The sequence below is a fragment of the Silurus meridionalis genome, chromosome 18 (genome assembly GCF_014805685.1).
Source record: "Silurus meridionalis isolate SWU-2019-XX chromosome 18, ASM1480568v1, whole genome shotgun sequence".
NCBI lineage: Eukaryota > Metazoa > Chordata > Actinopteri > Siluriformes > Siluridae > Silurus > Silurus meridionalis.
The window spans coordinates 10,900,877-10,918,612 of NC_060901.1; the positions used below are offsets into that span (position 1 = coordinate 10,900,877).

The 17,736-nt window shown below is 37.0% G+C and overlaps 2 protein-coding genes across 3 annotated transcripts; one reads left to right on the forward strand and one right to left on the reverse strand.

Annotated features, from left to right (window-relative positions):
- The first annotated feature begins 1,322 nt into the window (after positions 1–1,322).
- Positions 1,323–6,617, forward strand: LOC124401127 (ras-related protein Rab-19-like). The gene is made up of 3 exons (XM_046873118.1): positions 1,323–1,823; positions 4,112–4,295; positions 4,998–6,617. The coding sequence occupies exons 1-3, from the start codon at positions 1,629–1,631 to the stop codon at positions 5,279–5,281; spliced, it is 663 nt and encodes a 220-aa protein (XP_046729074.1). The 5' UTR covers positions 1,323–1,628; the 3' UTR covers positions 5,282–6,617.
- Positions 6,218–15,926, reverse strand: terfa (telomeric repeat binding factor a). Of its 2 annotated transcripts, XM_046873115.1 has the most exons (12): positions 15,686–15,926; positions 14,363–14,458; positions 14,148–14,272; positions 13,586–13,678; positions 13,277–13,417; positions 12,149–12,330; positions 10,710–11,324; positions 10,206–10,352; positions 8,123–8,212; positions 7,771–7,856; positions 7,454–7,488; positions 6,218–7,115 (listed from the first exon to the last, which is right to left on the reverse strand). In XM_046873115.1, exons 1-12 carry the CDS (start codon positions 15,834–15,836, stop codon positions 6,957–6,959), a joined length of 1,920 nt encoding a protein of 639 aa, XP_046729071.1. In that variant the 5' UTR covers positions 15,837–15,926; the 3' UTR covers positions 6,218–6,956. The 2 variants fall into 2 exon arrangements, with proteins under 2 accessions (XP_046729071.1, XP_046729072.1); XM_046873116.1 differs by lacking the exon at positions 8,123–8,212.
- Positions 15,927–17,736: the final 1,810 nt, after the last annotated feature.

Consider the following 17,736-nt stretch of genomic DNA (forward strand, 5'->3'; position numbering starts at 1 on the left):
ATCCCTGGTATAGACCCTTTTAACCATACTGCTGTGAAAACTACTGTGTATATATGTGCATATGCCGAATCCTGCCAATTGTGCGTTAGCAAACTAGAAACGTCCTAGCACCAAAGATGTCATTTCCCCACATAAAAGAATGGCTGTTGAGCAATTTCTTAATAATAGTGCACTCAGGTGGGACTTTGAGAACTGTACATTAAGGTCTACTAAAAAGATTAAGGTCTACTAAAATGTTACAATATAATATATGTTATATGTATATTTATGATGGTGTTTTATTTTATAAATATATTATAAAGTATTACTCCTAAATTATATTACATTGTAAATATATTATAATAAATATTATATTATATTATATTATTATTTTATATTAATTTATTATATTATAATAAATATTATACTAACCTGGACCCAGTCTACCTCTGCAGGACTTTGCACATGCCTTTGCACGATGCTACACTGCACAATGCACAATTTATACATGCACACACTTCTGTATCATGCATTTGCACATTTTCAGATAGTCAGTTTGTACATTCGTAATTGATGTCTTGTTAAGTTCTTGTTTTTCTTATGTCTGTAAATTATGTCAGGCTGTTCGGAGGAATCACAGAGTAAGAATGGTATGGAGTACATCATTGTATGGTGTAACAGACTGATTCCTGTACATATGACCATAAACACATGAATCTTGAATTCTAATGTTGATTAACAACCTGTAGCCAGATAAATTATACAAATTTCACAGAACCTACTGTTATCAGATCCTTTGTTTGCAACTAACTGGTGTGTATACCTATGTATGTTATAATGAGCTGCGTATAACTGTGGTATTATTATTATTAGTAGTAGTAGTAATAGTAGTTTTAGGGTGGCACATTGGCACAAAGCAAAGCTCCAGACTTCCTGCTTGGTTTACTGCCTCTGTGTGGAGTTTTGCATGTTGTCTCCATTCCTGCAATGATTTCCTCTGGCGTCTCTAGTAGGTGAATTCCTGTCTCTTGCAGGATAATCACTGCACCCTGATATGGCTAAATGAATGAATGAATGATTACTAGTAAAGTTTTTGCATTTATATCAAATCACAATAGCACAGCTCAAATCTGATTTATGATCTCGGTAGTTGACATTACACAACCTGTAAACTTTCCTTGTGAAGCAGTTCCAGTTTTGTTATTAGCGAGCAGTGCATTCTACAGGACATATGAAACATTACACTACAATTCCTCAAGGGCATAGGACAGGTAACAGGTGGAGCTTTGCTAGTGTCAGCTGGGCGGGAACAACAACAGGTGAAATACATGTAGGCATGGAGCTGGGAGGAGTGAAATAGAGGAAGAGGAACCACGAGCACACAGCATGAGTCTGTCTGGAGGAACAGCTAGATGTTGGAAACAGTTCAATCAAGATTTGATAAACTCAGCAAGGGCCTATACCTGTTCAGATCTCAGCAGTATTCTTGGAGATGCCGTGGAACCGTGTCTCTACAGGTGGACTGCTGTTTGTTTAAGACAGAAGACGGAGAGAAGCTTTGCTTTTTAGATAGAAAGCATCATCGAGATTGCCTTCACTACTATTCCAGCATCAGCACTGAACATTAGACTGGGTGTGCAAGTCTGACCATGCAGTCAGCTGGACTGGAACAAGAAGACTCTTTCGATTTCTTGTTCAAGATTATTCTCATTGGAGACACAGATGTTGGAAAAACATCTGTGATTCAGAGATTTAAGACTGGGATGTTCTCTGAGAGACAGCAGAGCACTATTGGAGTGGATTTCATTGTTCGCACCGTCAATATCCAGGGCAGAAAAGTAAAGGTTGGTTTAGTTGATTTGAGTTGTTCTTGTTATAATTATATAATTGTGCTGCAGTAATTAAAAAAGCCATTACTATAGTAGAGAAACTTGTATTGCCACGTTAGAATTAAATAACTATTTAGGTGGATCCTTTCAAGGCAAAGTAATTTTTAGAACTAGTCAAACCAGCAGCAGTAATACAACCCGCTCTACAGGTTTCCTTAAACCCACATCCTACATTGTTTCCCCTGTTCACCTTAAGGTCTCTTAGCCGACCACTTTTCAGCCAGCCATGGCCAGTGGGGATGGCTGTGTATCCTGGTTACAGGAAAGACCAAGAGCTCTGAAACTACAATAAATTTTTTAACACCAGAGTCCAAGCAGGTAAAATATTGCTCACCTGCTTGAACTCTGGTGTTGAACAATGTTATAACATTCAGGAACTGAACTAAAAAGTGGAATCTTTGGTATGTTGTCAGACGTAGGGAAGGACTAAAACGCATGACTTCCGTCACTCTGACATCAGTGAAACGTTGCTTTGCTTTATATTTATAGTAATCAGAGGCTCATGTTTCCATGCGACAAACAAATAACCTGTTATAAGCATAAAAAGAAGTTATTAACTTTTGTATGGCACAATTAAGGGTTTTTTGGATTAAAATAAACCAGCTTTTTGTGCAACCCTAAACCTAGAGATAATTGCCAAATGTACAATACACACCCAGTTTTAAAAGAAGGTGCATGATGTGCATACGGTTAGTTAGCTTATAATGGAGGCAAAATATCTCATGTAGCTTTCATTTTACTTGGTATGTTACTTATCATGAAGGTAGTACAGTATCTATACATTTATAGATCTTTAGTGTCAGGTTTAGTGTCTATGTTCCCATCTAAAACATGAGCCTCATTATAGTATAAGACTAAATAAGTCTGAATTTGTGAAAATATGGAAGTATGTTAATTGATTTGATTGGGTGGAACCAGTGATTTTCCACATGGCAGCCCTGTAAATAAATAGTCAACAAATCTCTTCAATCCATAAGGTGTGCTACAAACACGCTAGTGATTTATTTGCTTAGTAGGTACAAGAAATATAAGGTTGATCATATTAATAGCTATTAATTTCTTTTAAATGTGATCTACAGTATGACCAACACTTAAAATTTGGTTTTATTTGAAAGCAGACAAGCAAGAATGTCATATGGTTTAGAGGAGTCTGGTGTGCAAGTTGCATGTGTGTTAGGTTGCTATAGCACAAAAGGTCTTCAGAGATCAGCTAAACCTCAGTGGGATGTGAAACACATAAAGCAGACGTATTCAGATGCCTTCAAAACGACTAACAGGCATGTCACAAGTACTTTCTACTGTATAAACTATTCAATAACAGCATTGATTATATAGTATGCAAAAACTACTATAGTTTATTAAACTAGTACTAGTAATTTGAATATGAATAAATACAAAAGTATTTATGAAAGTCTGGGCCAGTTGCCTGGTTATTTGAGACATCTAGTCTTAAGTATCAGCTTTTTTCTTATGTAATATTCTCACAGTATCTAATTACCAGTTTCTAAAACATGATCTATGTCTCCTTCTAATGTAAATCAACTACTGTCCAGGAGTATAAAGGTAATAATAAGCATCCAATAATGAGCTTATGCATAGCAAGTAATCACACTTTCACAAATTGCTGCAGCAAATGCTCTTGGAGGAAATCACTAATTACCTGTCCTGCTTTATGTAAATGTCCCTGATGTCCCACTGATTAACAGAGGCAACTCTCCTGCAATGTCAGTCATGAAAATTACAGGGCTTCTGAAAGGGTTGGCTTAGTCTGACCAGCAAATAGCTGTCAAAACACAGGCTGAGCTGGTCAAGATAATAGATTAACACTGTTAGATAGCACTGGTACTTGAAAAGTTTCTGGTTTACTGTTACTTACATGCCACTCAAAAATTTTATGAATGTCAATAAAAATAAAGCGATTCTAAATCATTAATTGGTCAATATGCGGAAATAATATTGAAGCTTGAAAACCAGCTGGAGAGTAATTTAACCTAGCAACTGCTTTGACTAACCAGCATTTTTCCAGCAAGTAGATTGCTGATCATTAAACAAATCCTTTTGATTATTCTCTACTGAACGCATACACACAGATCTCTTAACAACCTTAGACACTACTCAGGAACTATAGTAGAACCTCAAAGCTGATAGCTCTCAGGAGATTTTTTTCCTTGCTCATACTTGCACAGGCAGATTCCCTTGAGATATTTTTGTGGAAAAGTCTAACTCCGTGTCCTCTGTCACAGATGCAGGTTTGGGACACAGCAGGGCAAGAACGTTTCCGCACCATCACACAGAGCTACTACCGCAGTGCACATGCAGCTATGATCACCTATGATATTACTCGCAGATCAACGTTTAATTCTGTACCACAGTGGATCCAAGAGATGGAGCAGTATGGAGCTGCCAATGTCCTGCTGGCCCTTATAGGTAAAAACAGTCATGTAGTTTCAGTGAGTTTGAAAATGGCTTCAACCCTCTGGCTTTGTCAAAATGACTATTGGGAATGTCTGAAATGGTCTGAAGGCCACTTGCGTTTAAATTACATTTCCATTTATTCATCTGGAGAATAATTTACGAGCAATACCCCATAATAACGTGAAAGAAGTTTGTTTGAAATATTAACATTTAAAAAAAAAAAAAAAAGAAAGAAAAATATCACATGTACATAAGTATTCACACCCTTTGCCATGACACTCTAAATTGAGCTCAGGTTCAGCCTGTTTCGTCTGATCAATCTTGAGATGTTACTACAATATGAATGGAGTCCACCTGTAGTAAATTCAGTTGATTGGACATGATTTGGAAAGACACACACCTGTCTATATGAGGTCCCACAGTTAACAGTGCATGGCAGAGCAAAAGCCAAGCCATGAAGTCGAAGAAATTGTCTGTACACCTCTGGGACAGGATTGTATGGAGGCACATATCTGAGGAAGGGGACAGTAAAATGAATGAGCACAGTGGCCTCCATCAACTGTAAATTAAAGAAATTTGGAAATGTAGTGATGTTAAAGTCTCCCCAAATGGAAATACTTCTTAAGCTAATAGCTACTTAAGTACATACATTTACTTCTTTACTGTTCACCACTGTTTTCCATGAAGTAACATGCTATATATTGTAATTTGCAGGTAACAAGTGTGACATGGAGTCTGAGAGACAAGTTGAGTTTAATGAAGCATGCACACTAGCAAATCAGAAAGGAATTGTAGTTGCACTGGAAACCTCAGCGAAGGAAGCCCAGAATGTGGATCAGGCCTTCATCGTGATGGCACGTGAGCTCCTGGCATGTAACGGACTGGCTGTGAGAGAGGACGGTTATCACATGGATTCTCGACGCATATTACTACGTTCCAACACCAAAACCATTGAGAGCCCCACAAACACAGTGGAGAAAAAGACATGCGAGTGCTAACAGTGGATTAAAAAAAAACAGCGTTTAAACATCTGTCGAAATTTTTGTTCATGCTATTCTAAATCCTGTTGATCTTTTATTATGAACATTGTTCAATCTAAGAGTGTGACATAACCTTATTACTGCTCATTTTTTGGTAACAAGACTAAACATTTATTCTGCTTCTCCCCCTTAGACCCAAACTTCCTGAGGATGCAAACCACAATTCCTCAACAGTACTTTCAATAGAAACAGTAATTCTAACCATACAGCTCACTGATACACATGACGCACATGACGCATTGGCTATGATACATTAGTAAACCACAGCATGTGATTTACAAACAAAGTGAAATGTAGGATTTTATATCAGCTGGATTCTAACAAAACATTATTTCCCCAACACTTTCTGTGACCTTACTTTTGTAATATATAAACATGCTTTTAACTGACTAGGACCAGCCCAGATAATTGAACAAGATAAATAAAGTTTACTGTACAAATAAAGGAAATGATAATGCTGAACATGAGGGTAATCCATGGTCACTTCAGTTATTCTTGCCTTTAAGGTACATTTCGACATGTTTCTGTAGACGCCACAAAGTGTTACGGGTTTTGATGTGTATGTTCTGCTATGTTGACTGTGATAAACTAATTCCATGTAGCAGTTTTTATAGTATGTGGCTTGCTTCATTTACTGGACAATAGTGCCCTTTGATGTAGGGTAAAGTGTGTAAATATATTACATTAGAACCCCTTTATATTAGTTGCTATATTACAAATAAACAGTCCATACAATGAGTTTTACATTATTATATTTTTATCGTGTTCTCTAAATAAAAAAAATGCAGAGTATATACAACAGAGGAGCAAAGTCTTTTTTTTTTTTTTTTTTACAATCACACACCTTTCTGGAAAGGGTCAACTATAAAACTTGAAAAAAAATTAACACAAACATACAGGATGTTTTTTTTATTTACACAAAAAGAATTTTTTTAAAAAAAGATTTATACAAGTGTAAATTGAGATTAAGTCAGGTGCAAAAATTGAGATCTGAATCTACAGTATTGTTCAATGTATTAAACAGGCCATTATACCTGAACTTGAACACAGTTGGAGAAGTAAGAACCCTGACTGAGCATTTCACGAATGTTACATACATTTCTATGAATATAAAGAAGCACAGCTGCTTTGTTACCTGGTGCATTTCTGCACTTGTAAAATGCAGAGGAGTACTACAGAGATCAGTCATGGGGCCTTTTTATTTTTTTATTTTTTTGCATGTAACCTATTAGCATCACCATTGCCTATTTTCTGCTTTCTGATGTTTAGCACTTTATAACTTTTTTTTTTTTTTTTTTTTTTTTTTTCGAGAAAAAACAAACAAAAAAAAAACAGTAACAAAAAAATAAGCTTTACATTTTAAGCTCCTTAAATCTCAAATAATTTCATGGCTATACACCTGTACACAGCAGCGCAATACAATAAATAATGCAGATACATGACCAAGTTTTCGTCAATGTTCACTCCAGATAACAGAATCTGTAGCTGGGTCTGCAGGATTTTCTGCATTATGAGGCTTTCATGTGACTGTCTAACGAATAAGGTGTATATGTGATACTAATAAATTAGGCAGGGAATGAATGTTCAAAAATATCTCTTTTTGTTTTCTATGCATGTGGTATAGTTTACAATTTTACACCATATTTAACTTTTTCATGGTGCGCCAGCGGTCTTTGATATTGACTGCTGTGCGGCCTTTAAATGGGTACGCATGTCTAATCCTCTCCCATCGGCCTTCTCCATAACGAGCCACTCCTTGCTTCAACCACTCAGACTCTTCATCGGTCCACTTCTGTAACAGAAACAAAGTGAATACTTCTGAGCGAATGTCTCCTACATAATCAGGGGTAATTATAAAAGATTGCCCTGTTTTGCTGGAACTAAGGGTTTATAAAACTATTCAAGTAAAACTAGCTTGTTCTTTCCCCCAATACAGTCCTGCTGCTGTTTTACATAAACCTTCTTGCTTTTTACTTTTTTAACAAAAACAAAAAAAGTGTCTGACCGTTTTACAAAATATTGTTGACATTCCCTCTATTTTATTTTTAACCAAAATTTCACATCATAAATCTACTGGATCAAAGGGCTTATCAGACTATAAAGTGTAACTGAAAGAAGGAAATCGCTCACCTTCTTTTTGGAATTGTTGTCACTTGAGTTTTTACCTTTTAGGGGAAAAAAAAAAATCAAGTGAGACTCAACAAAATCTTTTCCCCACATGATTATATAAAATCTATAAGAATAAATGGCATCAAGAGTAATCTTATTTAATGCTTAGTCAGAATCTGAGATTTTTTAATAACTTGTTGTTGTCACCCAAAAGCAGAACTACAGAACAAATACAACTGAAGGAAGACAAAATCTCAAGAAAAAACACTGTACATAAAGTCTCTATCTCTGTTTTTTAAAATGTATTTATATATATTAATGCATTAGAAAGATTATACCTTTTGATGTTTTACTGGAAACGGAGAACAATGACTCCTCATCGCTCCACTCTTCCTGGGCTCCAGACACATCCATCCAATTCCTCCTACAGCAACAAACATTTTATACTAAACATCACAAGTGCATACCCATTTTAGCCGCAATTTGTTAGATTAACAGCTAAAATAATCGCCTAAGGCTTTTATTATTGTATATTTACAACCTGAAATCATTTATCAGCTATAATGATATTAAACCATGACCGACTGATATTGAATCACTCTAATCTATGCAAATAAGCCGGAATACTAACAAACTGATGAGAAATAAGAAAGATGTAGTGAAGAGGACACTGATGAAGCAAACACAAACCTGTTAAATGAGGTTTTAGGCCGTTTTGCTGATAGTGGAGAGTTTAACACATTGCTTTCTTCACTTTGTCCTTTACTCTCTGTGTGTGTCCTTCAGGAGGCATTACAGTTATTACACAATAACTCCACTAAATTAAACATTTAGATTTTCAATCAGTCATAACATTATAAACACCTGCCTAATATTGTGCTGGTCCCGCTTTTGCTGTCAAAACAGTTCTGACCCGTCAAGCATTAACACTATTAATTTCTTCAGCAATTTAAGCTACAGGAGCTCTTCTGTTGGACCAGAACACACAGGACAGCCTTCGCTCCACACGTGCATCAATGTGCCCAATACCCTGTCACCAGTTTACCACTGTTCCTTTCTTAGACCACTTTTGATAGATACTGACCACTGCACACCAGGAACATCCCACAATAGCTGTAGTTTTGGAGATGCTTTGACCCAGTCGTCTAGCCATCACAATAAGACCATCTTTAAAACTCACTTAAATGCTTGCCCATTTTTCCTGATTCTAATGCATCAACTTTGAGGGCAAATTTACTGCTCATAATGTTATGATATACAGTGGTGTGAAAAAGTCTTGGCCACCTTCCTGACTTCTTATTTTTCTGCATGCTGGTCACACTGTTTCAGATCATCAAACTAATGTAAATATTAGTAAAAGATAACACAAGTGAACACAACATGCAGTTTTTAAATGAAGGTTTATGTTATTGAGGGAAAACAAAATCCAATACTACATGGCCCTGTGTGAAAAAGTGTATGCCCTCCTGTTAAAACTGTGGTTTATCACACCTGAGTTTTATTTCTCTAGCCACACCCAGGCCTGATTACTGCCACACTTGTTCACAATCAAGAAATCTCTTAAATAGGACCTGCCTGACAAAGTGAAGTAGACCAAAATATCCTCAAAAGCTAGACATCATGCCGAGATCCAAAGAAATTCAGAAACAAATTAGAAAGAAAGTAATTGAGATCAATCAGTCTGGAAAAGGTTATAAAGCCAGTTCTAAAGCTTTGGGACTCCAGCGAACCACAGCGAGAACCATTAGTCACAAATGGCAAAAACATGGAACAGTGGAGATCGTTCCCAGGAGTGGCCGGCCGGCCGACCAAAATTACACCCCAAGAGCACAGCGACGACTCATTCAAGAGGTCACAAAAGACCCCACATTTCCACCATAAGAAAGAAACTGGGCAAAAATGGTCTGCATGGCAGAGTTTCAAGACGAAACCCGCTGCTGAGCAAAAAAGAACATAAAGGCTTGTCTCAGTTTTGCAAGAAAACATCTTGATATAAAAATACTCTGTGGACTGATGAGACAAAAGTTGACCCTTTTAGAAGGTGTGTGTCCCATTATGTCTGGCATAAAAGTAACACTGCATTTCAGAAAAAGAACATCATACCAACAGTAAAATATGGTGGTGGTAGTGTGATGGTCTGGGGCTGTTTTGCTGCTTCAGGACCTGGAAGACTTGCTGTGATACATGGAACCATAAATTATGATGTTTACCAGAAAACCCTGAAGCGAACTTGAGTTCTGCAGCAGGACAATGAACCAAAACACACCTCTGTCCACCTCTGAATGGCCAAAGAAAAACAAAAGTCCTGACCTGAGTCCTATTGAGATGCTGTGGCATGACCTTAAACATTCATGCTCGAAATCCCTCCAATGTGTCTGAATTACAACAATTCTGCATAGGTGAGTGGAGCAAAATTCCTCCACAGCGCTGTAACAGACTCAGTGCAAGTTATCGCAAACGCTTGATTACAGTTGTTGCTGCTAAGAGCAGCTTAACCAGTTATTAGGTTTAGGGGCAAACACTTTTTCACACAGGTTCCTGTAGTTTTGGATTTCGTTTTTCCCTCAATAATAAAAAAACCCTTTATTTAAAAACTGCATGTTGTGTTCACTTGTGTTATCTTTTACTAATATTTAAATAAGCTTGATGATCTGAAACATTAAAGTGCGACAAACCTTGCAAAAAATAAGAAATCAGGAAGGGGGCAAACACTTTTTCAAACCACTGTACATACACACACACACACACACACACGTTTTTGAATGAGACTTGCCTCTTTGTTGCTTGTGTCCTAGATTCTTTAATAGGTGAGGGTTGGGAAAGATGAGAGCTGTTTTCCACTCTGTTGGGGGTGGAGGAATTCTGAGGCTTGTTAAGCTGCTGGTGGGAATCAGATTCTGGCTCAATGAGAATACTTTTCCTGTGATAAGCCAAACACATGATATCAGGGACTTGATGCAAAGGAAAAGCAGAAATAATTACTAGACTTCTGATGCTGGAAAACTATATATAACAACAACAAAATAACTATTTATAAAAAAGTTCTAAAATGAACATAGTAAAAATATAAACTTTGCATATAGAATAATCTTTACATTTGTGTGATTTTGGGTGCTAATTGATTTGGTGACTAACAGGCCAAAACCTGCAGTTTTGTTCCAAATCCAGAACTAAAAACATAGACCTAGACTTAGGACAATAAGGAATAATAATAAAAAACAAACAACAAAAAAATCTTTGAAGGAACTTAAGGAAATAAAATGTTTTTGCAGTTCACCTGTGAGGAGCTGCTCTGCGGAACGTCCTGACTGGTGTGGAGTTGACAGACAGTGAGCTGAGTGGATCTTCTCCATTAGAGTGTGTCTGCAGTGGACTGGGAGTGTGTTGGGAAACAGAAGTTTCTAGTTCGCTCAGCATACTGTCCTCCTCCATTACTAACTGCGCTACACTCACTGCAGACACATCACCAGCAGGTTTCTTCTTGCCTTTCTCAGCAGACACGGCAGGTGGAGGATCATGCACATCCAGTGAAATTGTGTCGTCTAAACTTCCTTGGTCCTGTTGCACGTGCTGTTTTGTGCAGTTCTGCTGAGTTTGACTGTCTGACTGTACACAAGTGCACCCCTCCGCATTTCGTTGCTGTGACTGCAAACTGTCTTCAGAGGGTCTTTCTTCAGATAAACACAGATCCTCCATTGGCGTCTCTGTGAGTTTGAGACAAAGCTCCATGTCACGATCTATTTCATTCTCCAGCTGTGCCTCACACTCCACCTCATCCTCCAGCTGAGTGAAGGGAACAGAGACAGAAAACTGTTCAGCAAGCTTTGGATAGATGGCCTTTAGGTTACCCTGAGTCAAGTGCACAGTCACCAAAACACTTGGAGAAGGAGCACTGTTAAAAAAAAAGAACAAATAAAGAAGAGAATGTAAATAATGTGTAATTCATAGATTGTTTCAGGGATTCAGTCATTTAACATGATGTGACATGAAAACATCTGTGCCACCTTAAAATCTGTGAAGGCAAAAATTTACTAAAAATATATTTCCTGTGATTCTTAAAATTACAATATTAAGATACAATTACATTCACTATGCCTTATTTTGTAACATAACAATTGTAAATTCACTCAGGATACCTTGTATAATACAACAGTATGATTCCCCAAACTAACAATTCTTATGTTAATGCTACAATAAATGATTTATAAGTACATTTCTTTCTACCCAGTATGATAAATGAGGCCCAATTTCAACATATCTTTATATTTTCCGGCTCTGTATGAACACCTGACCATAAGATCCGTATGAACATCCGACATTCACATTTAGTGGCCATTTTCTGTTATAATAACCTCCACTCTTCTGGCAAGATGTTCCACTAGATCTTGGAGTGTACTTATAAAAATGTAAGTTAATTTAGCCACAAGAGTGTTAGGAAAAAAAAGGTGTTAGTGAAAAAGGGTTGAGGCCAGAGCTCTAGAACAGACCATCTAAGATCTTCCACTCCAACCAATATAATCTGTATGTTCATAGAGCTGGCTTTGTGCACAGGGACATTGCGGGTCATACTGGAACAGGTTTAGACCACATATAGCTGGAAAAGATATTTGTCTTGCTAAGTTCTAGAGTCAAACAAAAACTTCAACTATCTAGAACAACTTCAATACTGACTACAAGAAGCTGTTTACTATAAATCAGAAGTAATTACCAACACACCTTGAATTATTTTTAGATGATGTGCTCTGTTGCGAGTTGGATGGAGTATAGTGTCGGACAACCGATGGTTCACTGTTCGCTCTTTCCTGTGTACATGACTGCACATTTTTACTCGTTACAGCTTGAGGGTTTTTTGTGGTCTCACTGTCAACAGTCCTCTCCTGTCTCGAGAGCTTCACCATCTTTGAAGACAATAAATCATGAATGTTAACCAGCATAACTGCACAGAAAACTACACTACAATGACAAGGAAGCCTATGCATTATATGTCAAGCTACAGTCTTTACTGTTAAAACACTGTTTAGGACGCTAGAGTCGAAAGGTCATCTTTTGTTTCAGGAATGTTGACATACAGGGTGTCATTACTCTCTGTGGATCAACTGGAGCTGCAAAATCTCTCTTAAAATAACCATGTTTATTTTCTATAATATCAAAATTATAGCCACCAATCAGAATTTTAGATAATATATATATTATGTTGAATCATTTTAGTTCAACTTGAGATATATAGAAATCATTACCATTATCAGGGGACAAATAAAATGTTTTATCACACAAGAAGGTAAAAGCTTACTTTCTTATGCAGTCTTTAAATTGCAAACATCAACAGTGAGTAACATCTGACAGGAAACTACAGTGCAACCTTGATCTCCGTGGGGGTTACGTTCTATGAACCCTCGCGAGTAACAAAAAAACCACAAGGTTTTGATTCTCAATTTGATGGTTTCTTTTTCAAGGGCAATTGTACATGTACTACTGTAAACTCAACAAAAATTGTAAATTACTTGTTAGAAATGTTTTATTTACTACTTTAAATGAATAATACTATAATAAAAGATCTTTTTTATTATTTAATTTATTAGTACAAACTCTGTTTCAAAATGTTACTCCAAACTTTCGAGCCACTTGTGGCTTTCTCAGATTCTTATCAGATTTTTCGCGAATTACTCCTAGTCCGGTTCCATATGAAAAGTCCTGAACTATCGATTGTCAGGTCGCGAGTATCGAGGTTCCACTGTATATTATTTCTTACTGCATAATCTGTGCCTAGTGGTCCCTGATGGCTTCTAATGTGTTTCAGTTCACCAAAAAAAAATAGATAATATCCATTAAGACCTAAAACCATACCTTGACTAGGAAAGGCTCAGGAATGTGGTAGAGTTTCTCAACAAAGTCCAGCATGTCCTGTTTGAACTCGCTGTATGAAATCACGTTCAGAACCGAATGTGTGCTGCATCGTCTTTTCATCAGATCTACATACAGCTTTTTCTACAAAACAGGAGAAAGATGGTTTATAGATAATTTCTTATTCCCCAAATAAATAATATGAATGAAAATCATCACATAAAAGTCAAGGTATATCTGAAAGACATCTGCCTTAAGTACAGATATACACACTGACCCCCAATATAATAAGTGGTACAAGTAGTAATGTACCTTGCCAGCTGAATCCATTCCTTTGGGAAAGTGTTTAAGCAGCATCTCCTGAGCTTTTTCAAATCGTTTGCTCTTTATGCAAACAACAATAAGCTGGAATACATATAAGCATCGTATTTCGTTATCATGTACCAGCACCAAAAGTGAAAACAAACCCTAATGAGACACTGGGAATGAATTTAGGTCATTTATAGGTTAGTTGTTTTATATCAGGGGTATTTAACTAAAATAAATAATCAATAGCAGTATTAATCAGCAGTGACAATTACATTTTAAATGTTTATACATTAGTAATTAAATTTCAAGTATCAAAAGACAATTTGAGGACAGTTTAAAATGTTTTACTCGATTCAGTAAAACTAAACTACAGGAAATTATTTGGTCAAGAGTCAACTTTAGATGTTCTGTAGTAGTATTAGTTGAATGGAATGCTTATAAATGCATATGTTTAGCAATTATTACATTTTTAAATTAATATCACATCTCAAAAATGATCACTTATTAAATAATCATCAGTTACAGCTCTACGCATTTTACATGTTACAGAAACTTTAGGTCTCACCATTTCCCTGATTAAGGTGTGAACTTGCTCGAGTGTCTCTTGTGCAACATCCATTTCTGCACAGATAGACTCCAGCACATTTAGCGCCGATTCTAGAGGTGTTAAAGGCTTTTGAAAAGTAACATCTGCAAATAAAAATTGGGAAAAGAAATATGATTTGCCATATATTGAATAAAATCTGACATCATTTAAAGAGTTTATGTAGATAGACTTACTGAGATTGTCTCCGTCGTTGATCCGTGATAGGAACTGCATGAAGCGCAGTTTGATGGCCATGTCAGTGTGGGCTTCAATGGGTCTGACCACCAAGTCTGCATTCATTGAGAACATATAAAAACAAATTAGTCAGGAGGCAGGATTAATGCTTTACTATGCAGGGTTTATTATTTGTTTTTACTAATGTGTTGGTTGTAAACTTATTTTCATTGTTTCTGTGAAATCTCTGGACTATGGATTATGGACCTTCGAAGAAGCAGATGCTGAACTCGCAAACATCCCCTACCATCTAGGGACGTACCAGTGCCAATTAGATCCCACTACATGTGTGGAGTTTTAACATTGGACCTCCTGGAGTGTTTAAAGGATCTGGCATGGAGAAGCTGGTGCTGGGTCTGTGATGATCACAAATGTTGAGCTCAGTAGCTCCTAATTTTATAACCATAAAGACTGTATAAGACAGTAGAAAGAACATTAATTATAATCTTATACTCCAGTACTCATGTTAGTTCTCACTCTCCAGTGTTCTGTACTGTTGAAAATTGTGATCAAACTCTTGATGTCACCCAAATGAGGATGGGTTCCCCTTTTGAGTCTGGTTCCTCTCAAGGTTTCTTCCTCATAACATCTAAGGGGGTTTTTTCTTTCCACAGTCGCCATGGCTGCTCATCAGGGATAAATGCACACCATTCACCTTGACTGTCTCAAAGCAGCTTTACAGAAATCAACAATGCCTGTTGTGAAAAGCGCTACAGAAATAAACTTGACATGATCTCTGATGCGCTAATGCCACAGAAGAACATTGTGTGTTTGGGTATATAAACTTGACACCGCTCAGTTGGACTGATTTAACAACTCCAGTACTGCTGCACTGATGGAAATAAATTGAGGTCTAAATCCCAACTGCATCACTATCAACATTACGTGTGATATAAAAGATCATTGTTTCAAGTGAATACAGTGACACTGCATGTCCAAATGTTTGTGGACACCTGACCATCACACCCTTATGCACTTCACCACCAAATTGTTGCCACACAGCTGGAAAAACAAATCCTTGAGCCACTGCGTTTTTCTTTTGGTGATATGTTAAGGATCATTGGTGTATTTGAAGGTGAAGGACCTGTCCATGTTCAGCTGTCAAGAAAAGGGATGTGAGAATTTGGATTGCATCATCCATTTTCCTGTATATATGGGTGTTGTTATTAGGACTTGCTAGCCCAAATAGACACCTTAGGTTTTATCAACAGTAAACATGAGTAAAGGAAGTGAACATGCTAGCCAGAGTAGCTTCTTAACCCTCGGACACAACACTAACTTACTTTCAACGAGGTTCCTGAGCTGCGTGAAACTGTTATAGTCTTCATTTCGAAACGCCTCGAAGGCTTTAGAAACGTAAAAGTCGAAACTCCAGCGGTTGATAATTTGCTCGTCACTAAGTTGTTTGTTGTCGTTCTTGCTGGATGACGCCATGTTCCTCTTGCTTCATAGTTTTTTATCTTTCTTTTTTAACTGGCGCGAATAATCTTCTTCTTCTGCAGGTTTTAGTGACACACACACACACACACATATCACCACGTGTTCAGCGCGCCCCCTAGCGGACTGTTAATTTCTCTTTCTTTTTATCATGACTTATTTTACATAATAGATAAATTAATGATACATGTGTTTTGGATTTGATGTTTAAAACGAAATAGTATTTATCATTAATTATATTAATTTTGTTATTACAATATTTTATAATTGTATTCTATAATCGTACTCTTCAACTTTGTAACTCGAGTCAGTAGTGTAGATTTTTACAGCATTGACATTTAAGGTTCTATAGAGAGCAGCTCAGAAGTGCTTTGCAGTCCCCATCCTTATGCTGGTTCACTATTATTAATTTCAATAATCCTGATTTTGGGTAGGTACACAATTAAAAAAATATATAAAAATATTTTAAATAAAAGTGTACATTCCAGTAAAAGTACATTCTATTACATTCCCTTGGTGAAATTTACGTACCTAACCTTACAGCATGTCCTCCTTGTACCCTGAGGGGTGGTCCGTCCAATCAAACCACACTCTAGATGAACAGGAAGTGTGTTGCAGTGTGGGGTGTGATGAGGACGGTGGGTATTCTACGGTCTGTTTTTGGATTTGTTGGAAAGCATCAGCAGTTTAAATGTAATGCTGGCAGCTACATCAACCAGTGGAGAGAGTGTAGTAATGAAGTTAACATTTTTAGCAATCCTGACTGGTGAAGAAGGTTTAACTTTGTGGGGAATGTTTTCTTAGCACACTTTAGCAGTAAGGAATCAATACTTTGACACAAGTAGGAGAAGTCAAGAAGTCTTTACACCACAGGTTGTGGTGAAGTGGGTACCGATCAGAAGGTTGGGGGTTTAAGCACAGAGCCCTGAGCGCTGAGTCCACTGCAGGCCTCCTTAATCCTCTGTGCTGAATTGGCACTGTACTCTCTACTTAACTACAATTGTGACTCAATATATGTAATTTTTACTCCACTATATTTTTTATTGACAATGACCATTAGCGATTACATTTTGCACGTCTGTTGAAGATGTCATTAAGATTTAACTCTCCGCTACCCACATCTGCTGCCTGTTCATTAATCTTTAGCACTGCTGGCTTCATTTTCAATCCAAAAATACTAAAGAATCAGTTCCAAAAATTTGAAAAGCAGCCTTTGTTTAAGTTGAATAAAAATATTGCCCATCTCTGAGACTGGTATTAAATTAGTCAGCTCTAAAAATTTGGTTGTACTTTATCTAACATTAGTAGTTAGCAGCAAACTTATTCCGGGTTTGGCTGGTATCTCAGGGGTTAAAGTGTTTTCAGCTAATGATTAGAAGATTGGGGTTCAAGCCCTGCTATCGCCAGCCTGAGCCCATTAGTTGCTTTATTGTCATTTGTCTTTTAAATACTAATAGTTTGTCTACTTTGTGACATTAAACTGTACATTCATTTGATAACTAAGTTTTGAAAGGAAGCCATGTTCGTTCATTAGGTCCAGTGACTGTTTATTCCGGGGTGGACTGGTAGCTCAGTGGTTAAGGTGTTGGGCTAGTGATTAGAAAAGTGGGGTTTGTTCCCTGATATCGCTTGCCCAAGCCCATTGGTTGCTTTATTTTTATTTGTCTATCGAATACTAATAGTTTGTCTACTTTGTGACATTTTACTGTAAATCTATTTGTTAATTAAAAAGACCTGTTAAAAATATTGCTTTGTTTTTTTTGTCTTTTTTAAAAGAAGCCATGTAGGTTTATTAGGATTATTGACTGGGTGCACAAGTCAGAACTGGTAGCTCAGTGCCTAAGGTGTTGGTTTACCGATCAGCAGATCCACACAAGGTTGGCGGTTCAAGCCCTGG

Coding starts and splice junctions, on each gene's coding strand:
- LOC124401127 (XM_046873118.1), top strand. CDS start 1,629: ATGCAGTCAGCTGGACTGGAACAAGAAGACTCTTTCGATTTCTTGTTC. Junction 1,824..4,111: donor TCCAGGGCAGAAAAGTAAAG/GTTGGTTTAGTT, acceptor CCTCTGTCACAG/ATGCAGGTTTGGGACACAGC. Junction 4,296..4,997: donor TGTCCTGCTGGCCCTTATAG/GTAAAAACAGTC, acceptor TGTAATTTGCAG/GTAACAAGTGTGACATGGAG.
- terfa (XM_046873115.1), bottom strand. CDS start 15,836: ATGGCGTCATCCAGCAAGAACGACAACAAACAACTTAGTGACGAGCAA. Junction 11,325..12,148: donor TCATCTAAAAATAATTCAAG/GTGTGTTGGTAA, acceptor TTTTTTTAACAG/TGCTCCTTCTCCAAGTGTTT. Junction 8,213..10,205: donor AGGACACAAGCAACAAAGAG/GCAAGTCTCATT, acceptor TGCCTCCTGAAG/GACACACACAGAGAGTAAAG.